We start from the raw sequence: 22,088 nt of genomic DNA on the forward strand, positions 1-22,088 counted from the left end.
CTGGGCTGGAGGTCAGCACAAATGGGGAGCACTAAACACTTTCCAAAAAGTCTGTCTTTTTGTTTGTTTGTTTTGTGGTATTTAAGTGCTTACTATGTGCCAGTGCTAAGTGCTGGAGTAGATAAAAGGCTGGACACAGTCTTCATCCCCATTTTACCAATGAGGTAAGTGAGGCACAGAAAAGTTAAGTGACTTGGCCAAGGTCACATAGCAGACAAGTGGCGGATCTGGGAATATGACCCAGGTTCTCTGACTCCCAAGCCGTGGTCTTTCCACTGGGTCACGCGGCATCCCTTTCTGCCAACAGAGAACATATCTGCCATCTCTGTTGCATTGTACTCTCCCAAGAGCATAGTACAGTAGTGTGTATACGGTAAGTGTTCAACAAATACCATTCACTACTTTCTGGAATGAATCTTCTTAGGGTGCCCAAAGAGAGGGAAGAACCAGGGATTTGTTCACGCCGTGCTGTAGAGAGGGGAGCAAAAGCCCAGAGAGGGAGAGGGACAGGCCCCAGTCCAGAGAACAACCCAGAACCCAGGTGCTCTTGGACTCCGTCCTCTAGATCAGGCAGTCTCTCGGGCCTGGGAAAAGGCTCCACCCATGGCCTGGAATCTGTTTCATTTGTCGAAGGATTCGGCAGACACCACCTGGGCTTTGGGAGAAAGCTGCCGCCGACAGAGCGGTTTGAACGGCTTCCTGGTGCCTTCCCTTCCCCCCTCGCGGGCCCCAACAGCCATCTTTCCTGCGCCTTGGTTTGGGGAAGAGTTGCATGTCGAGAGTCTTGGGAGAGCCCTCCATTCCCGCAGCCGTGAGTCTCTTGAAGAATGCAGAGAGAGAGCTGTCGCACCGGGAGTAAGTCACATGGGGTTTTGGACCTTTTTGAACATGTTCGTGATCATGCCTCACTTCCTCACTCCACTGCTTCAACTCTTCAACTCCTGTAAGAGCCGTATGTGGGTCTGGGCTGGGTCTGTGCACTTGGAGCTGGCTGGTGAGCTCTCCCCAGAGCAGGGTGGTTTGCCCCCCTCAGCAAGAGTGGCAGCTATAAGGCTGTTTCACTCAAGCAAAAGTCCTGCTATAATGTTGGGGTTATGAGCCTCAGTAGCTCCCAGGGACGCTGGAGCAGCCAAAATGCCATGGGTCCTAAGCCCCCAGGGGCAGGTGTTTGTAAAGCCAGGATCGGGCCAGGCTTAGCCAGCCACTCCTATCCCCTGTTTGAGGAGGGGTTAGTGGGACGTGGGCGAGTTCCTGGGTGGGGAAGTGAGCCCAGCCCAAATGATTGTCCAGAAGCCTTCGGGCAACCGATGGGTATGATGGGGCAGCGCCTCCAGAGAAATGATTCCTTGGCCACTCCTGTTTCCTCCCAAACGCGTGTCCAGTCCAGCTTGGTGTCTGGTACGAGTTCAGAGTTGAGCCAGTAGAGGCAGGGATTGGGCTGGAACTCGGCCCTGGATTTCAGGTCTGTGTGTGTTTCTAGAAGGGAGGTTCAGTTTAGCCCCACATTCTTAAGACAGAGCTCTACTCTCCTGTTCCCTTTGTCCTCCAAAGCTTCCACCCCGGCCCCCAATCTTCTGTTCCCGAAGGAAAGGGGCAGTCCATGCCCTGGGAACTAACCGACTGGAGGTGTGGTAATGCTGGAGTATAGGGGAGGTGGGCTGAGAGAAAACAGATAGTGAAAGCTGAGCCTCATCCCCACCCTCAACTCCCCTCGGAACGAATTGCCACTCAGAAATGGTAACTTGAGCACCCCGGTCCCCGCGCTCCCCAGAGGCAGTAAATTTACTGACTTGTCCAAGTCGGGACAGGGAGAAAAAGCAGGCAGCCAAATCCCACCCTCCCATTGCCCCTGTCGGGAGGCAGGAGGGTCAGGAGAAGGGTAAAGGCCTTCAGGATGAGAGGGCCGTTAACGACGATTCTGGACACTTCTCTGGCAGTGTTTCACCGGCCACTTTAGGAGCAGAGAGCCGATTTCCCTGGGGAAGGAGCCCAGGCAGGCAGCTTGGGACTGGGGATGTCTTATGTGGCTGTTTACTATGTGCATAGCAATGTACTAAACGCTTGGGAAAGTACAGTACAGTAGAGGTGATGAGTTCAGTCTATGCCCCCAAGAAGCTTACAGTTTGGAGGGGGAGACGAGCATTGAAATGAACTCTCCCTTTTAACTCCCCTTAGAATCTCTTCCTCTAGACTGTATTTACTGAGGGCTTACTGTGTGCAGAGCACTATACTAAATACACTAGAGGCAGTAGGCCTGTTCTCTCCCCGCAGAGAGCCTATATTCTAGAGGGGACAGACATTAAAATAAATTACATATATATGTAATATATATACAGAAGTGCTCTGGGGCTGAGGGTGGATGAATATCAAGTGCTTAAAAGTGTAAAGATCCAAATTCATAGGTGACGAAGATGGGAGTAGTGGAAATCAGGGCTTAGTCTGGGAAGACCTTTTGCAGGAGATGTGAATTCAATAAGGCTTTGAAGGTAGGGAAAGTGGTGGCCTGTCCTATCGAAGGGGATGAAGTTTCAGGCAGGAGGGAGGATGTGGCCAAGGGGTCGGCAGTGAAATAGGTGAGATTGAGATATAGCAATTAAATTGATGTTAAAGGAATGAGGAGTGCAGGAGGAAATCAGTGAGATAAGATAGGAGGGGGTGAGCTGATCGAATGCTTTAAAGCCAACGGTAAGGAGTGTTTGTTTCATGCTGGAGGTTCTTGAAGAATGGGGAGATGAGGACTCAACATTTTTTTTGAAAAATGATCCAGGCAGCAGAGTGAAGTATGGACTGGATTGGGAAGAGACAGGAGGCAGGAAGGTCAGCGAGGAGATTGAAGCAGTAGTCGGGGGGGGGGGGGAGGGGGAATAGGATAAGTGCTTGGGTCAGCATAATAGCAATTTGAGTAGAGAGGAAAGGGCGAATCTAGTGGTATTGTAAAGGCAGAACTGACAGGATTTGGTGACGTTGAACATGTGGGTTGAATGAGAGAGATGAGTCAAGGATAATGCCACTGTTTCCGGGTTGGGGGCAGAGAGGACAGTGGTGTCATCTACACTGAGGGGGAAGGCAAGGGGAGGACAGGGTTTGGTTGGGAAGATAAGTTCTGTTTTGGACATGCGTAGTTTGAGGTAATGGCGGGACATCCGCCTAGAGATGCCCTGAAAGCAGGAGGGAATGTGAGACTGCAGAGAAGGAGCGGGATCGGGGCTGGAGAGAGAGAATCATCCACATAGGATAATCCAAGACTTGGGAGTGAATGAGTGCTCCATGGGAGTGGGTTTAAGTGGAAAATAGAAGGGGTCCCAGAACTGAGACTTGAGGGACTCCTACTGCTAGAGAGTGGGAGGCGGAGGAGGAGCCTGTGAAAAAGACTGTAAAGGAGCAGAGAGGAGGAGAACCAGGAGAGGACAATGTCAGCCCGAAGCCAAGGTTAGATAACGTTTCTGGGAGAAGGGGATAGTCCACAATATCAAAGGCAGCAGAGGGGGTGAGGAGGATTAGGGTGGAGTAGAGGCCATTGAATTTGGCAAGAAGATGGTCGTCGGTGACCTTAGAGAGGGCGGTTTCTATGGAGCAAAGTGGGAGGAAGCCCCATTCTGGGGGATCAAGGAGAGAATTGGAGGAGAGGAAGTGGAGGCAGCAGGTTAGACAACTTGCTCAAGGTGTTTGGAGAAGAATGGTAGGAAGAAGCAGGACTGCAAGGTATTGGGGTATTGAGGTGGAGATTTTCCCCTCCAAAGATATTGCTGGGATACGCCTGGGTCCTCCTTTTTCCCCCACCCACTTCTCAGTTATGCTTCCTCCTTTGTGACAATTATAATAATAATAATAATTGTGGTAGAAGTGCTTACTATGTGCCAAGCACTCTACTAAGCACTGCAGTAGAGAGAAAATGATCAGGTCGGACGCAGTCTCTGTCCCAAATGGGACTCCCGGTAAGACACTCCAAGTGACTGTGCTGACCGGCACCTCTGGCTTTACTCCTCCTCCTAGAAGAGAAGGCCCAAGTAAACCTGAACACAGTGAACACTGCTGCCTCCCAGGGTCCCCTCCCCCTGGAGATCTGCGTGGTCCCAGACCGGACCTGGGGGTGTAAGCCCCTGTTTAGACTCTGAGTCCATCACTGGGCGGGGATTGTCTCTATCTGTGGCTGAATTGTACATTCCCAGTGCTTAGTACAGTGCTCTGCACGTAGTAAGCGCTCAATAAATACTATTGATTGAATGAATGAAGCCTAAACTGGGCCAGACTGGCAGACTGCTTTGTTCTGATCCAGAGATACTCTGGGCCCACTCCAGAGAACTTGTGTGGTCTGAGAAAAGCTCACAGCTCCCCAGGAACACTGTGGGCTCCTGGGTGAGACATCTTTCTCCCTGACTCCCCGGGCTGGGCACCATACAACATCCCAGCTAAAGCCCGAGCACCCTCGACCTAACTCTCTGCCTCATTCAGTGCTACCGGTCTCCCACAGTTCTGTTTTCTCCAACATGAGCACTGCCTTCCCCAGACTCAGAAAATGTTTCCTATCCCCCAGTAAAGTTGGCTTTTGTCTTACAAGGAGAGGGGTCAACTGCTGTTCCCCAGAGTTACACAGAGGAAGCGCCTAGTATAACAGCAGCTTCCCTATCAAGTCACAAAGAAGGGAGGCTGTGTGTGAGAGAGAGAGAAAGGGTGAGAGAGAATTTCCAGATGTTGACATAAGATTTGGAAATGAAACAAATTGGACTAGAATGGCCAGGATTTGCAGTTCTGAGCTAAGATCTTATTTCCCCCAAGCCCACTGCCCTATTCCTGCTCCTGAGTCTCAGGGACAGATGAGCTATGCCTATCACCCCTGGCTACATCACTATTAGAGCAGGGCCTAGGACAGGGCAGGAGTCTCTGGTTGTCCCCGTCGACCTTCACCTTTCCAGAGTGAAGAGTCCCCATCTTGTTAATCGGTCCTCACCCAGTAGTGACCCAGCTCTCTCTGATCATTTGCCTTTCTTTCTACTTTCTTCACTTCTGCTATGTCCTCCTGAAGATGCAGCAGATCTGCCCACAATTTCCAGAAGTGGGGCATGTCATAGTTTAGTGGAAGGATGGAATATTGCTTTGTGTTTGGTTTTCGTTCCTCTTCCCCGAAGATGGGAACCAAGCATTGGTAGACGCTCGTTGATGATAGTTCCTCCATATTGTGTGGGCAGAGGAGTAGCTAGATTCAATACCAATGCACATCGGCTGGTGTGGAGCTCTCGGCGGCAGTGGGCGGGGCAGAGGGGGGCACTAATGTAAGGAGCTAAATGTAGACGGGCAACTCTTTAAGCCGCCTCCTCCCTATTCCAGGACCGGGTGCGTGAGTCACGGGTTATGGGAGCTGATTTGGTCCTGCCCCGGCCAATTTCTGCTGGACTCGGAGGCCCTGCCTCTTGTGTCTGGAGGAGAGGGGTAGGACTCCTGAAAGTGTGGGGCATGAAGCTATTATTATTATTAGCAATAATAATATAATATAATAATAGTATTTGTTAGGTGCTTACTATGGGCCAAGCACTGTTCTAAGCGCTGGGGTAGATATAAGGTAGTCAGGTTGTCCCACGTAGGGCTCACAGTCTTAATCCCCATTTTACAGATGAGGCACAGAGAACTTCAGTGACTTGCCCAAAGTCACACAGCAGATGAGTGGCTGAGCCGGGATCAGAACCCACGACCTCTGACTCCCAAGCCCTGCTCTTAATCAAATGATCCTTCAGTCAGTAGTACTTATTGAGAACTTTACTGTGTGTAGAGGTCTGTACTAAGCGCTTGGGAGGGTACAGAACAACAGAGTTGGTAGACAGGTCCCATGCCCACAAGGGGCTTACAGCCTAGAGGGGGAGACAGATATTCGTAAAAATCAATAAATTAGACCCTGATATGCATTTCCCTGGAGGCGGCCACACCTGGGGCTCACCAGCTGTTGGCAGAGCAAGGGTAGTCATGGAGTCTTGGGTGGAGTCCATCTCACCCAGTGGAATGGGAGGTGGCAAGTGGAGGACTGATGGGTGACAGATTCCCGCTGCAGGCCAGAAGGGAAAGGGGAAGGGGAGGACTCATCCAAGGTCTTGGCTTCAGTCTTGAAAGCATACAGTCTTTGCTGGAAAATTGGGAAGCAGAGAGCATTCCTAGAGGGATTTCTCCCATCTGTCTGTAGCAGCAGAGATTAGAGACCTGCAAGATCTGCATCTCCACCCCCCCCCCCCGCCCCAAAACTTTACCTGGTCAGCAAAGTGAAGGTCAAGTGGGATCGTCTGAGGCAAAGAGAGGATACCAGTCGGGTGTGGGTAAGGTGGGTCAGGATGAGTGTGCAAGCAAGCAGCCTCTGCCACCATCAAGAAGCCTTTGGCAAATTGTGGCCGAGATTGTGCCACAGCCTTTCCTGAGCCTGCCCCGCCTTGCCCCCTGCCATGTGCCCCCTGGGAAGACAGGCATCAGAAGGAACAGGTAGATGGGTGGTGACCCTGATGAGAGGGGCCTGACCCACTGGACTCACAGCAGAATTGTCAGCATTTTACGGCTTTAAGGCTTTAGGGGTGAGGCCAGAGCACTGTGTAGAAGGTTGTGAGGTGCTGCTTGAGCTTTATCTTTCCTCTCCGTTACACCTCATTCATTCGTTCAGTCGTATTTATTGAGTGCTTACTATGTGCAAAGTACTCTAGTAAGCCCTTGGGAGAGTACAAATGTAACAATAAATAGACACATTCCCCGCCCACAATGATCTTACAGTCTAGAGGGGAGATAGACATTAATATAAAGAAATTACAGATATATATATAGAAGTGCTGTGGGGCTGGAAGAGGGGATGAATAAATAATAGTCACAGACCTGACTAGCATCAGAGCTGATGGAACCTCCAGGCAACAGCCCTCAGTGGGAGCAGATTACAGACCCCCACAACCAAAACTACCAAATAGATGAGACCTCCAGTTTTCATCCCGATCCCAAAATATGATGACAGAATTCTCCCATTTGACCATTCCCTGGAGGTGGAGTGAAAAGAGAACTAGATCCTTGTTGTGCCCTGAAGAGGATTATTTTTTGGAAAGAGATTTTGTGTTTTGCCTTGTACTTAAATTGCTTGTGAAAGAAATTTTCCAACTTCTAGAAGTTAAAAACCAGGCTCACTGAAAAGTTTCCCGTTCAGTGACCTTGATTGTCACTCTTATGTTGGCATCGTTGAAGGCATCGCAGGAAGTCAGGAAGTGTCCATTATGATTTAGACCCTGGGTTATAGAACTGTGTTATTTCAAGTACAGTCTGTTCCACCCTAATGCGGGGGTTTGTGTACCTGCAGAAGCTTAAATTCACAAAAATGTGGAGAGTAGTACTCACTTTGAATTTCCTTAAAATTCTCATCTTGATTTGCCCTTGAGACCCAGGTTTTTCTGTCCTTCAGCTCAACCCTACATTTTTTGAACTCTGCCGGTGTTGTTTAATGTAACGTACCTGTAACATAGTGTAATGGCTTTCCAAACATCTCTGGGCCTGCAATCTAGCAGCGCGACTTGTCTGTGGGATTGAAGAAAGGGCACAGTGTGCAGATGGCTTGAAACCTACCCTGGGATTGTTTCAGTGTTCTAGCCTCAAAGGCGCTTTCTGAACCCATATCCCTGATGGAAAATATTCTGTTTGGTTTTAGCTATTGTGGATAGAAAATGAATTGGACAACTCAGTTTGGCCTCTGGGCCCCCCCCATCTTGTCTCTCCAGTTAGAGTATAAGGGGCAGGGTCCCCGAAAGTACAAGATTGCCCTGGTATGCTTAATATTCATATATACCTGCTTCTGGTCTGTCTCTGGACAACCCTAGAAGAACCCAATTCTGTGAAAAATTACGATGGCGAAGAGATCGTGTTCCGTCTTTATGTTGGAAATGCAGATTTCCCATTATCCTGGGGTGGAATAGGATTATATTTAAAGGCATGGAAAAGAGTCTTTTCCAGAACGTTCCTCGTGCCCAGAGGATTTTCACCTGATTTTAACTGGGCTACCTTTTCATTCACTTTCGGGCTGTCGCTTCTCGGGAGTTTTAAGGCCACATGAATGACTTGCAGGCGTATGGGATTTGGTGTTCCTGCTTCCTCTCAAGAGTGTGTTTCACTTGTATTAATACTGGGGACCGACAGCCTTGTGCTGGCCGACATGTCTTCAGTATCAGAAGTGTAATTGTCCTTTTTGGTTTCTCCACTTTACAGGGTGGCCTGACTTCCTTTCCCCACTCTCTGGCAGCTGATCTCTTCTTTGAAACCATTGTATGCCAGCCAGCAGTGCTCTTGCCCAGCCCCTTGGGCCACATGCCCGCATCCTCCGCCTTGCACACACCCTCCCGCCCCCACCACTGGGGTGGTGCTGCTAGGATCCAGTTGGCCCTTGCTCTGCCACTGGGTTTCTTTGGAGTTGGGATTGGGGGCGAGGTAATGGGCCTGGAGCTCAGGACCCCGGGCGTAGCAGCCCAGGTGCTGGGTTGCTCAATCCCCGGCCTGTGGTACCTATCTTGTCCTCCTGTCTGGCTGTCGGGGTGAGAAGAGTGGGCGTGGCTTGGGGGTGGCAAGGGCAGATGGTGGTCCTGCAGAATGGGACGTCCCTCCCCCCTTGGGACGAAGGTTGATATCTGGCCGCGATTGCCATATTACCTTCGTCTTGCCCTCCCCCCCGCTCCCGACCATATCTCTGTTGCCACCTCCCCCACCGTCACCCTCCTCTCCCTTTTCTCCACAGGGCCTCCCCAGGGACCCCGGCTACTGGTCAAGAGCCTCTCCCTGGAGCCGGGCCAGAGCTCCGAGTCCCACCCGGAGATCCCTCAGAGTCTGCGCTCGGACCCCGGGCCCCCAAGTAACCCTGACGGTGGCAACGGTGGTCTTGGGGAGCCCCCCGGTCTCAAGCCGTCGCCCCAGAAGCGGCTCCCGGGCCCCAAGCCTCAAGGTGACATATGTGGATGAGATCGGTGGGTGGGAAACTGAGATGGGGCTGGGGATTTTTACGCTTTCCCTCTCCTCATCGCCTCTAAGCATCGACTCTTTCCGTGTGATGAGGAGGGAGCTTAAGGCCTAGCTTCTGGCCAGTTGAGAGGATGAGGGAGAGCTTGGAGAGGGACTAGAAGGTGGGCTGTGGGAGGGGCAGGAGAGGGGTAGATGCCCAGGCTGAAACAACCAGTGTCCCACCTTGGCCTGGCCTGCCCCGGGCGTTCAGACCTGAATCCCCACCGGGCCAATGGAGCGTGACACACGTCAGACATCCGGGGTTGTCCCAGTGGACCGAGAGATCAGAGACTTTAGGCATGCTAGGCTGGGCAGTTCTGGCTCTTGCCGGGACTTGCTTCCCGCCTAGCCCCATCTCCCTAAAAGAGGCCCCTATCGGGGGGGAGAGTGTGGGTATGGGGCCTTGTTCTCTCTGCAAAGGAGCCTGCTCTGGCCTGTGCTCTAGTGCCAACGGTTACTGTGCTGGGCAGGGCCTGCGAGGCAGAGGCCTGGAATGCAGCTCGGAGCTGCCGTTAGCACCAGAAACCCAGATGTTGCCCCCGTGCATTGGGTCACATCCCCTCTCTTTGGGACCCGAGGTCTGGCAGTTCTCTTGTGCCCCCTCTGCCCGGGTGTGGCCTTCTCTCGGGAGGGGACATCTGTGCAGCTCCCCCAACAAACACCATCTCAGACATAGGCCCACAGCCTCCACGCTTGCAGAGACCACAGCTCTCCCCAACCCCCACGCTCCCTCCCCCCCCCCACGCCCCCGCATAGCCCCAACCCCCCCAAGCCTTCCCCAGGGCCTGGGCTCTGGTTCCCATAGCCCCCCGGGGCCATTCTGGGGACTACCACGTCTCTCCTCTAAGACCAGACAGGGCCTCCAGGCACTCCAGGGTCAGGAACGACAAAGGCGGCTCCGGCCCCGGGAGCAGGATGGCCCCACCCTGCGGGAGCTAAAGCGGGAGCCGCTGGGGGACTTGTGGCTTTTCTTTTTTAGACACTTTCCTTCCTTGGCTTTTTATCCTCTGTCACTGTCTTGGGAGGGTCAATCAGTGCAGCTCAGAGCCCAGGTTAGAACTGCTCGGAGCCCTGCGCTGGAAGGCTGGTGGGAAGCCTGTGGCAGAGGCTCACCGGAGGGAAGGAGGTAATCTGGGAAGGGATTGCGAGGGCCGCAAGCTGAGTCTCCTGGGCCAGGGGTCGAGGAATGGTGGCCGGCAAGGGGGAGAACTTGAGGCCAGGAGAGAGCAGTTCCGGAGGTGGTGGGGTGGTGGGGAGGGCTACTGAGGGACTGGAGGAGGCTGAGGCCATGTGGAGGGAAGCGGACCTGGTCACCCCTAGTGGGATGAACTAGGTTGGGTGGAACCCTTGGAGTGGGGCTGGATGGGAGTGGCTATTGTAATAGCAGTAGTAATTTTAGCAGTAATATTTATGAAGCCCTTACGATGTGCAGAGTCTTAAGCCCCGGGAAAGTATACCGAAGTGGGAATTAGTCTCCGGGGCAGGGATCTGTCCCGGGCTGGGGAGGAAACGTGCTCTCCGGGTGTTCTTTCCCTACCCCTGGAGGAAGCTGGGGCCGGTGGCAACTTGAAGGGCTCGGGATGCCACCCTTCAGTGCCCGGTCAGTCCTCCGTGCCACTAGTGAGCTGAGCTCCAGTCGATCCACGCTGCTGTCCTTTTCCTCTGTAACCACCCATCTCCCTCCCTCACTCCTGCCCCGTCCAGTGCCCCCGAAACCCGCCCATCTGCAGAGTGGCCGCCCGGCCCGGCTCCCCGAGTCGATCCCACCGCCACCTTCTCGTCCTCTTCCCGCGGACCCCCGGCTGGGCCGGAGCCCTCTCTCCCGCACCGACAGCAAGGATGGAGTAGGAGCCTCAGCTGTGTCTTCCCTCATTGAGAAGTTTGAGAGGTGAGGGGGAGTGGGCAGGCGTTCTGGGGCCACTTGGGCCGCCTCTGCTCGGGCTCCCTCCCCACGCTGCCGGGTCTGCCCGTCTGGGAGAGGAAGCCCCAGGCCTCTGCGGTGAACTACGGCGGGGGCAGAAGGGGGAAGCACGGTGGGGACGGAAGGGGGAAGCACGGTAGGGTTGGAAGGGTGTCCCCGGCACCGCGATTGGCAGGAGTGTCCGAGAGGGTGGGGAAAGGAGTGGCCAACGCCTCCAGAGCCGCATCCTGCCGAGGAGGGTGCATGGGGCCTGGGGGGGGGGCTAGGAGGTGGGACATGAGGAGGAGAAGACCCAGTGAATTGGCCTCCGTCTTCCCCTGTTCTAGCTGGGGCTTCTCCCTTGTTTGGGCCCAGGGGCCGCTTGGAGGTTTTGGGGTCTCCGTCCTCCATCGGGAATGGGGATGGGTGGGACTTCTGTCCTCTGGCCCCATTTACCGGACAGTGGACACGGAGAGACCAGGGGTGGCTTCACGCTTCTCTTTCTCTCCCGCCACCCCACGGCAGAGAACCCGTCATCCTGGCTCCAGACAGGAGCTCCCTGTGCCCCAGCCCGGGCCTGGACTCCACCCCGGACACGGGCTCGGCCAGCGACGTCTCCCAACCCGGCGGCCCCCCGGAGCAACGAGGCCCGCTGGAGTCGGGCTGCGGCATGGCCGAGCTGACCCACAAGCTGCTGGACATCTTGGACCTGCAGGACCGCGGGGGCGGGAGCGGCGGTGGAGGAGACCGTTCGGGCTACTCCACGGACAGCTCGGCAGAGAGCCGGCCCTGCCTGCGGGGGGAGGGCCCGCCCTGCCTGCTGGCCCACGACGGCAGCGGCAAGCTGGCCAACCGGGACAGCGGCATCGACAGCATCAGCTCGCCCTCCAACAGCGAGGAGATCTGTTTTGTCAGCGAGGAGCCCCCCGGGCCCGGCGGGGAGGCCGGGGAGCCGGTGGGACCCCCGCCCCTCCTGACCCGCAAGCGCCGCTCCACCCGGGACTCGGAGGTAGACAGCGACCTGGAGGAAGGAAGCGGGGACGAGGCGGAGTTGCCGCCCCCCAAACCCGAAAGGCAGGAGTCCGTGGAGGTAGGCCCTGCCGCCCTATCACGCCCGGCCCCCACGCACGTTTCCCCTCGGCTCCCCAAGCCCTTGGGATCCCGGGAAGGGTGGCTTCCTTGAAATGCAGCTCGCCCTGGGGAGGGGCCCAGCTTCGGGTTCCCCTCCCACAGCAGCAGGAACTAGGAGCGGTTTGGCAACAGGAGCTGAGCTGTGGTCTTGGAGCCGGCACCAGGCTGGCACCAAGCAGCCAGAGCAGCGAGCAGGCCGGGCTCCAGGCTTACCCAGGAGGAGGAGGAGGAGGAGGTTGGGCGCGGCCTTTTCTGCAGGAGGAGCTGAACCTGAGCTGCTACTCCGGGGCTCCCCAAGGGCGCTATTGGGACCGGGTGGGTCCCGAGGCAGGCATGGAGCGGGCACCAGGGTTGAGATCGGTCGCTATTGTGGACGGGGAGCTACCAGATGGTGTCTGGCCTCTCTAGAGTCAATTCCTTGAGCACACTGATCCTCTCCCTAAACGTTCATTCAGTCGTATTTATTGAGCGCTTACCTTGTGCTGAGCACCGTATTAAGTTCCTGGAAAGTACAATACAGCAAGGAGAGACAGTCCCTGTCCACAATGGGCTCGGGGCTGGAAGGAGCCAGAGCCTGGGTCCAGCAGCCTGGGCTTTTCCTGGCCCCAAATCCTGGGTCCTAGCCCCAGCTGAGCCTTTCAGGCTCAAGCTCACTTGTGGGATCGGGGTAAAGGGGGCAAATGCTGCTGGAACCACCGCGGAGCAAGGACAAAGTAGAGCTCTGTAGGATTTGAGTGAGGTTTGGGGGTGCGGGAGAGGAGTCCCAGTGGTCCCAAACCCTGAGGTCAGTGGTATCTGGGCTTCCTCCCTCTCTCTCTCCCTCCTCTGGAGCTTCTGACAAGTGGAGGGGTCTCTACGGCCTGCCAGTCGGGCGTGCGTGGCTGTTACTGAGAGCTCTTGGAATCACAAGTCCCGGTTGTCCACAGGCATGACCGTGGGCATGGCCGCAACCTCTAGAAGTGTGAGGTCCATGCCCCCTTCCAGGCCTGACCACAGGACCATCCTTAGGGTAAGGCCAGTCAGGGTAGTTGCCCCAAGCCCGGGCCCCACCACCCAGCGAGCCAGACTGCCTTGGCAAAGTCCCTAGAAGCCCAGTCGTTCATCCCTCCTCCTCCTCATCTTGGGAGAAAGTGCCAGACCTCCCGAGTGGGTGAGGTCCCCTCGGCTGGGGCACGGGGCTGTCAAAGGTGTCAGCCTTTGGGGCGGAGCAGGGGAACAGGGGAAGCCGAGGCAGGGGGTGCCCCGGAGCTTCAGGCTCAGGATGATCTGAAACTGCGGGATTCTGAGGGGCTTGGCAGGGCTGGTGACTACTGGGTGTGCAGCAGCGAGTCTTCTGACTCTGCCTCTCCATCACTGGGGAAGGTGAGAGAGGAGGAGCTGGAGTGGTGGAACTTTTGCCCTTCTGATGCCGCCTGTCCCTGACCACTCGGATTCCACTCTGGGCCGGTGGCCCCAGGCCCCGCACCCCACTGAGGTCGGCCCCGCCAGCCAGGCTCGGGCCCGTGAATCCAGAAGTCCGTTGGGCCCCGGCCAGGCTGGGTCACAGGATGGAGGTCTTTGGCCAGGAGAGAGCTCTACCGCACACAGGGTTTCTGCACGGGTGCTGGATACTATGGGGCTTCCATCCTAAAGAGGAAGGAACCTCAAAATGGTGGCAGGCAGCCGTGGGGCTGGCCCCAGCTTCAACCTGATCTCCACCGTTCTGTGGCCTGGCCTAGGTGGGTCCGGTCGAAGGTGCCAGAGGATGTGGGAATGGGCATCTGGCGAAACCTGCCCGGAGAGGGGCCTGGCCTCAGCCCCACGGCTCGTCTGTGCCACCAGTCAGGCATGGTATCGCCGCCCTGAGCAAGCTGTGGGAGGATCTCGAGATGGGACCGGGACGTTCGACAGCAAGCGCTCGGTGGGGAGCCTGGCGGCCGTGTGTTCGAGATAGAGACTTGGTGTCCTGACTTGCCTTTCGTCTCTCTCCTCCTGCGCCTGACCCCATCTACCCTCCACTAGCTGACCGTCCAACAGAAGGTATTCCACATCGCCAATGAACTCCTGCAGACCGAGAAGGCCTACGTGTCCCGGCTTCATCTGCTGGATCAGGTAACCGGCCTCGGTGACCGACGGAGGGGAAAGGGGGACGCTCTGAGCTGTGCCCTGGGGTGACCTACCCTGGTTCCCAATGGGGAGGTGGGCTCTGAGAAGACCTCAGCTGGGTAAGGTGAGGCTGGTCTGCTCACCACTGAGAGATCCTCACACCCGGCCTGGGCTGGCCAAAGTTCCCTCACCTGCCTCTCCGTGGACTTCTGCCGGTAAAGACCGCTTGGGCCCGGGGGGGCAGGGCCCAGAGGGAAGCCGGACCTGAGACAAACTGAAAGGGAAGGGCCCGGACCAGAGCCCCGCTCCTTGGCACCTGCGGAGACACCAACAGTTGCCAATGCTGCCTCGCCCCCAAGGCTAGTCCAACCCACCAAGGAGGTCGCTTTGGGGGAAGCCCGGGGGGAAATGCTAGTTGTGGGACAACGGCAGCGGTTAAGATCTCCCCTCCTCCCGTCTGCTTCCCTCTCCCCGACCCCCCCGTCTGGCTCTGCCTGCCCCAGGTGTTCTGTGCCCGGCTGCTAGAAGAGGCCCGCAGTCGGAGCTCCTTCCCTGCGGATGTCGTTATGGGCATCTTCTCCAACATCTGCTCCATCTACTGCTTCCATCAGCAGTTCCTGCTGCCCGAGCTGGAGAAGCGGATGCAGGAATGGTGAGGGCCGGGCAAGGCCTGGGGATGGGCGATGAGGGAGGGCAGTGGGCGGAGGGGCCGGAGAGGGCAGAGAAACCCCCAGCCGGGTTGGGCGGGGCGGGGCGATAGAGTCGTGGAGCCCGCTTCAAGATCTCTCCTGGCTCCCAGGCCCTGGGGCTGCTTTCTGTGCTCCTCCCCGGGCCGGCCCTCTGGGAGAAATGGGGCTGCCTCCCACTCGGCCTCCGCCTCCCCTCATCAGAAGAGCGAAGAAGGGGCCAAGCCGTAGCGGGGTAGGGCCCAGGAAGGCAATTCTCCGTTGTCCTTCCCTGCTTGGCTTTTACTGTGGCACCCCCGGGTTGCTCGCTGGCCGCCCGTGTGGGCGAGGGGCTCTCTCTCGGGCTCGGGGAAGAGAGGAGCGGTCCAATTTCAGTCTCGGGCCTCTGAGGAAGCCGCCGACTCTCAGTTCCCATCCACCGGTTCTTAACGTTCTCAGCCGACCGCCGCCTCTGAGTTTCAGCCACCGAATGTTTTTTTTTTTTCCTTTGGGGGCTCAGGCCGCACAGCAGCCGAGCCCCCTGGAGGCACCGGGAGCCCCCAACCCAAACAAGGGCGCTGTGTCTGAGAGATGGGTCCAGGCTGGTGGTGAATAGGTGGAGTGTGGGGATCAGAATGGAGGGTGGGAGGGAAGGAACCCAGCACAAGCCCTTATTGATACCCACCAACGTGCTCTTGAAACGGGAGCTTTCTTCCCGTCGGTCCGAGGCCCTCCGCGGGCCTGGCTCTTCACCCCAGCCCCCGTCGGGGACCTGGCCCAGAGCTCACCCCAGCCTGCCCCCAGCCAATGGGAACGGGCGCTCCCCGCCCAAGCCCAGACAGGACCTTACCCCCAGCCACTTCCTGTCTGTCCCGGGCCCCGCGAGCCCCATCAAGGCCCCAGGCGACTCGGGGAGAGGCTCGCACACTGGCTGCAGTGTGGACCTGGCGCCCGGAGTTGGGAGAGTCTGGAGGTTGGAAAGAGGAGGGGGCAAGGGGGGGCCTGTTTAGGATCAGGTCTACAGGCTGGCCCTGGCTGTTCATGGGTGCGTCATTCTAACCCCATTGGGTGCCTCACGGAGAACCGGACCCTTAGCCACCTGGGAAGGACGTTAGACCACATAGCTCCGAACGAAGTTCGTTGTACTTTCTGTCGGGCCAGACGGGTGCAACAGCCTGAGCCTGGGTCCCGCACTCTGCCTCTCCCTCCTGTCATGGGGGACTCCCGTGCCCCTCCAACTCAGAGAGAGGATCCCAGGGACACCCAGTGGAGCATCCCACTCCCTTCCCCCATCATCCCCAGCCACCCTATCCCCATTTGCCCTTTGCCAGGGATCGAGAGCACAGTCCCCCCGACCTCTGACTTAGTGGGCTCACCGAACCCCCATCCCAACCCTTTCTCCCCAGGGACCAGCACCCCCGCATCGGAGACATCCTGCAGAAGCTGGCCCCCTTCCTCAAGATGTACGGGGAGTACGTCAAGAACTTTGACCGGGCCATGGAGCTGGTCAACACCTGGATGGAGCGCTCGGCCCAGTTCAAGGTTATCGTCCATGACGTGCAGGCGAGTGTTCTCCCTCTTCTGTGGATTTTGAGCCCCATGTGGGGCAGAGACTGGGTCCAACCTAATTGACTTCATTCAGTCCTATTTACTAAGAGCTTACTGTGGGCAGCACATTGTACTGGGTGCTTGGGAAAGTACGATGCGGCATTAAAAGTGACGACCTCTGCCCACAACGAGCTCGTAGTCTGGAGTGGAGACAGACATACAGGCATCGATATAAATATCTATCCCGGCACTTGGCCTAGTGTTTGGCGTATAGTAAGTGCCTAACATACTATTAAAAAAGGAACCGGTGGGGGCTTAGGCGGAGTAGGAAACAGACCCCTGAGCCTGGGTCAGACTTAGGACGGCCGAAGTGATGGTGGGTGTGCGTCTGGGGGTTGCGGTGTCAGGTCTGTGGGTGGGCAGAGCTGAAACTACAGGCCTCTGGAGGGACTCTGCGGGCTGGACAAGGCCCAGGATCCCCTCCCAGGAGCGGCAGCGGGCAGGAGGGGGGACCGCGCGGCTACCCTCCTCCCCCCCGGCCGTTTGCAGAAGGAGGAGGTGTGTGGAAACCTGACGCTGCAGCACCACATGCTGGAGCCGGTTCAGCGCATCCCTCGCTACGAGCTGCTGCTCAAGGACTATCTCCTGAAGCTGCCCCAGGACTCACCGGACAGCAAGGACGCCGAGAGTGAGTGGGCGTTCTCGGGGCGATCAGGTCTCTGCCCATCTTGCCCCAGCCCGGGGTGGAGACAGGCCTAGTGGCCGTGGGTGCGGTGGTTGTGCTTTTCCTCTCCCCCTTTGTACCCAACCCTTGCCCATTCAGCTCCTCTTCATCCCGACTCTGCCCCTTGTCAGCTGTGTGACTGTGGGCAAGTCACTTCACTTCTCTGGGCCTCAGTTCCCTCTTCTGTAAAATGGGGATGAAGACTGTGAGCCTCACGTGGGACAACCTGGTCACCCTGTATAATGTTGGTATTTAAGTGCTTACTATGTGCAGAGCACTGTTCTAAGCACTGGGGTAGACACAGGGGAATCAGGTTGTCCCACGTGGGGCTGACAGTCTTCATCCCCATTTTCCAGATGAGGGAACTGAGGCACAGAGAAGTGAAGTGACTTGCCCACAGTCACACAGCTGACAAGTGGCAGAGCCGGGATTTGAACCCATGACCTCTGACTCCAAAGCCCGTGCGCTTTCCACTGAGCCACGCTGCTCTACCCCAGCGCTTAGAACAGTGCTCTGCACGAAGTAAGCGCTTAACAAATACCAATATTATTATTATTAGCTTCCTCCTCCTCCTTCTCCTCCTCCTCCATGGTACTGCTGCCCCCTACTGACCAAAGTGTTACCCTACCCCCATCCACTACCGTTACCCCCGAACCACAGCGGCCCGGCTTCCTCATTAATAATAATAATATTGGTATTTGTTAAGCGCTTACTATGTGCAGAGCACTGTTCTAAGCGCTGGGGTAGCTACAGGGTAATCAGGTGGTCCCACGTGAGGCTCACAGTCTTCATCCCCATTTTACAGATGAGGGAACTGAGGCCCAGAGAAGTGAAGTGACTTGCCCACAGTCACACAGCTGACAAGTGGCAGAGGCGGGATTCGAACCCATTAATCACGGGTATTTACCGAGCACTTACTATGTGCAGAGCACTGTACAGAGCGAGAGAACAGTACAGGAGAATCAGTTGCCACGTTGCCTGCCCTTAAGGAGTTTCCAGCATCATTCCAGTAAAGGCCCAAAGCCGGAGGGAGGGCAGGGCCGACGGGTGGGAGGTGTCGTCGGCCCTGATCCTCCCTCCCTCCCTCTTTCCTCCAGAGTCACTGGAGCTGATCGCCACAGCGGCCGAGCACTCCAACGCCGCCATCCGCAAGATGGTAAGCGCCGTGGGGCCGGAGGCTTTGTACTGCCTCCCTGACTTCAGGCTTGGCCCCGGGCCCAGTTGTGACTGCGTGAGCTCGGTTTCGTCGCCTGCCGCAGCCCCAGCTCCCTCTTCTTCTCCCCTCCCCAGGAGAGGATGCATAAACTGCTCAAGGTGTACGAGTTGCTGGGTGGAGAGGAGGACATCGTCAGCCCCACTAACGAGCTCATCAAGGAAGGCCACATCCTCAAGCTCTCTGCCAAGAATGGGACCACTCAGGATCGATACCTCATACTGGTGCGGTTCCTCGGGGTGGGGCCGGAGGGGGCGGGAGGGAAAGGGCTGCCCGGGACGGGGGGGGGGGGGGGGGGGGGGGGGGGGCGGAGGGCCAAGGAGAGGGTCCGGGTCCTGACGCTTCTTACCTTTCCCGCCTAGTTTAACGACCGCTTGCTGTACTGTGTGCCCAAACTGCGGCTCCTCGGTCAGAAGTTCAGCGTGCGGGCCCGCATCGACGTGGACGGCATGGAGGTGGGTGCCGGGCTCTCGAGCGTCGCTGGCCCGTGCCAGGCGTGGGGGGTGGCCCAACTGGGGGCTGGCAGAGCGGGCCCATTGCCCCAGTTGACAACCGCCCCTGAGTAGGGGTGTGTATCTATGTATGTGAGGGTTGGGGGACGGGATGGCGTGTCCCGGGGCACCTCAGCACCCTGGAAAGGTCTGGCTCAGGTGGGATGACCTCCTGCCTCTCTCCAGCTTAAGGAAAGCAGCAACCTGAACCTGCCCCGGACCTTCCTGGTGTCGGGGAAGCAGCGCTCCCTGGAGCTGCAGGCCAGGTATGTCTGATGCCTAGAGCCCCAGGGCTACTCGGGCGATCTTAGTCCGGGCCAGGGGAGACAGCCGGCCCCAGGAGCACCAGCAGGACACCTGCTGGAGTCAGCACTGTCATCCTGGGCCCCCAGAGCCCCCGAGGCACGACAGAGGGGTTGCCCCGGCCCAGTGGAATCACCTGGACCCTTCCCTCTGATTTTTCAGGACCGAGGAAGAGAAGAAAGACTGGATCCAGGTAATACTGGAGATTTTCTGTTTGGGCAGCCTGCGGAGCAAGGCTCTAAGCGGGAGGAGGGGGCCCCCGTAGAGGGGACCAACCAGCCAGAGCCTGAACTTGAGCTCTCAGACCGCCCAGCTGGGGCCCTCCCCGGAGCGGGCCGAGGGGCCGGGGGTGGCGATAGTTCAGACAGGAGCTGACCCTGCTGCTGCCGCCCACCCCCAGGCCATCCACGCCACCCTCCTGAAGCACGAACAGACGCTGGAGACCTTCAAACTGTTGAACTCATCGCATAGAGATGATGACGAAACGCCCCCCAATTCCCCGGTAAGCAGCAGAGGAGTCGGTGCTCCTCCTCTCCCAGGCCGAGGGTCGTGTAAATCAAGGCTGCCCCCACCCCTGATTTTAGCCTGTAGTTACACTATCCTCCCCACCGGATTTATAGTGAGAGGTGTAAACAGGTTAGAATTTCACCTTCCGTTTCCCTCGCTTTCCACTCCAGAAGATGTAAGAAGCAGAAAAATATGCAAAATCAGTAGTGTGCATTGAGTCCTTACTCTGTACAAAACTCTGTAATGAAGCTGCCAGAGTAGGTGGGATTTCAGAAAGGTTCTGAAGATGGGAAGGCTGTGGTCTGGTGGATTTGAAGTGGGAAGGAATTTCAGACAGGAGGGAGGGTATGAGCCAAGAATGAAGCTCAGTGAGGTGATCTTGAGAGGAATGGACTATATGAGCCACTGGAAATAGGAGAGTGGATAAGTAAGAGGGAGAGAGGTGCTGGAGTGAGAAGCAGCGTGGCTCAGTGGACAGAGCCCAGACTTGGGAGTCAGAGGTCATGGGTTCGAATCCCAGCTCTGCCACTTGGCAGCTGTGGGACTGTGGGCAAGTCACTTCTCTGTTCCTCGGTTCCCTCATCTGTAAAATGGGGATTGACTGTGAGCCTCACATGGGACAACCTGATTACCCTGTATCTACCCATCGCTTAGAACAGTGCTCTGCACATAGTAAGCTCTTAACAAATACCAACATTATTACATTATTATTAGAGCTGATGGTCAGAGCTGGCTGCCTGAAGTGAAGATTAATGGGTGACCTTTGGAGGTTTTTGAGGAGCAAGGAGAGATGATCAGAATGTTTTAGAAAGATGGTACCCGCAACAGACTGTAGTATGGACTGAAGAGGATGGTGATAGGGTGTGGTCAGTGCCTGGACCAGGCTGGTGAGTTTGGATGGAGCCCGGAAATACAGCAGATTGGATATGAGAGTTGAAAATGTATGGTTGTGCCTTTGGAAACGGGGAAAATGGGAGTGTTCCCAACTGTGATGGGAAAGTTTAGGGCAGGAGAGCATTCAGGAGGGGAGATGGAGAGTTCCGTCTCTTTACTATATCGAACTTGAGGTTGGTGACGCAGATTAGAGAAAGGAGTGGTCCCCGGTTGTGAAGGTGGCCAACGGGCCAAGCTGTATTAGAGTGGAATAGACACCACTCAGATTGACTGAATGAGGTCACGGGAGAGTGAAGGGGGAGGAAACCAGATTGTAGCTGTTGTGGAGGCATGGGTGTTTCCAGCCAGTTTGGACAGGAATGGGAGTGGGGGAGATGGGATTGAGAGGCTTTTTAGTAGAAGAAGAGCGTTGAGCACAAATAAGAGCCATCAGAGGAAATGGTTGAAAGTGGCGGTTGGGAGAAAAAGGTGCAAGCATTTTTTAGAAAGAGGAGGGGGGAGGCAGCAGCTCCAGGCCTCAATAAGCAACAAACAGGTGACACATCTGTGTTCCCCAGTTCCCAGGTGATGCGCACTCTTTGCCACCCAGCCTGCCTCCCCTAACCCTGGCCTGTTCCGTTCCCCTTGTAGAACACAGACCTGGGCAGGCGGGCACCCACGCCCATCCGGGAGAAGGAAGTCACCATGTGCATGAGGTGCCAAGAGCCGTTCAACTCCATCACCAAGAGACGGCATCACTGCAAGGCCTGCGGCCACGTGAGTGTGACTGCGCTGGCTCCCCCAGCCGCCGGAGGGTGATCAGGCCACAGCGGGATTGGTTCTGCAGGCGGGGAACTTCTTCCCCAGCCCCCTGACGTGGGCTTCGACGGTCATCCTCTCTGGCGGGGCGGGCTCCTCTCCCAGGGGCTCTAGTCTCAAGTGCGGCTTCCGTGATAAAGGGAGGTGTGACTGGGCTTCAGCAGCGGTCCGCGCCCTGCCTGACCGTGCAGGAGTACAAAGGCGGTCGGACCTGGTTTTGGGCGAGTCCCGGGAAAGGCCCTAGAGGGAGAAGAGATAGACACCGAACCCTGGGACTTCTCACTCGGGCCCCAGGCCGGACCGGGAGCCGGCGGCCGGGGCTCAGCCGTGCCTCTCTCCCCGGCCAGGTGGTGTGCGGGAAATGCTCGGAGTTCCGAGCGCGGCTCCTCTACGACAACAATCGCCCGAACCGCGTCTGCCTCGACTGCTACACCACCCTGCACGGCGCCCCCGCCAGCCCCGCCTACAACCAGCACACACCCCAGAGGAGGAAATCCATTCTGGAGGTGAGGACCCAAGACCCCGGGCTCTCGAGAAGTCCCCAGAGGTTCCGGCCGTTCCTCCTCCCGGAGGGAGGCGGTGGCACCCCCTCCGGGAACCTCCTCTCTCCTGCCACCCAAGATGGTAGAGGATAATCTTAAGGGTTGGGCCCAGCCCCAACAGCCTCCTTTCTCTCAATACAGAAACAGGCCTCCGTGGTGGCAGAAAACAGTGTGATCTGCAGCTTTATGCATTACATGGAGAAGGGCGGCAAGAACTGGCACAAGGCCTGGTTCGTGGTTCCCGAGAACGAGCCCCTCGTCCTGTACATCTACGGTGCCCCGCAGGTAAGCTCGTC

At 56.9% G+C, this 22,088-nt stretch overlaps 1 protein-coding gene across 2 annotated transcripts in view; it reads left to right on the forward strand.

The window, feature by feature from the left end:
- FGD1 (FYVE, RhoGEF and PH domain containing 1) overlaps positions 1-22,088 on the forward strand; it is a 104,963-nt gene that overhangs the window by 82,200 nt on the left and 675 nt on the right. For both annotated transcript variants that reach the window (XM_029067889.2, XM_029067888.2), the window contains exons 2-17: positions 8,732-8,935; positions 10,696-10,879; positions 11,417-11,981; positions 14,024-14,113; positions 14,611-14,759; positions 16,179-16,335; positions 16,870-17,008; positions 18,142-18,200; positions 18,335-18,481; positions 18,620-18,712; positions 18,935-19,014; positions 19,214-19,244; positions 19,452-19,553; positions 21,083-21,208; positions 21,598-21,756; positions 21,934-22,077. In XM_029067889.2, the coding sequence (XP_028923722.1) occupies positions 8,732-8,935; positions 10,696-10,879; positions 11,417-11,981; positions 14,024-14,113; positions 14,611-14,759; positions 16,179-16,335; positions 16,870-17,008; positions 18,142-18,200; positions 18,335-18,481; positions 18,620-18,712; positions 18,935-19,014; positions 19,214-19,244; positions 19,452-19,553; positions 21,083-21,208; positions 21,598-21,756; positions 21,934-22,077 (2,429 nt within the window). The remainder of the gene's footprint in view (positions 1-8,731; positions 8,936-10,695; positions 10,880-11,416; positions 11,982-14,023; positions 14,114-14,610; positions 14,760-16,178; positions 16,336-16,869; positions 17,009-18,141; positions 18,201-18,334; positions 18,482-18,619; positions 18,713-18,934; positions 19,015-19,213; positions 19,245-19,451; positions 19,554-21,082; positions 21,209-21,597; positions 21,757-21,933; positions 22,078-22,088) is intronic.

This window comes from Ornithorhynchus anatinus, chromosome 6 (genome assembly GCF_004115215.2).
Source record: "Ornithorhynchus anatinus isolate Pmale09 chromosome 6, mOrnAna1.pri.v4, whole genome shotgun sequence".
Taxonomy (NCBI): Eukaryota; Metazoa; Chordata; class Mammalia; order Monotremata; family Ornithorhynchidae; genus Ornithorhynchus; species Ornithorhynchus anatinus.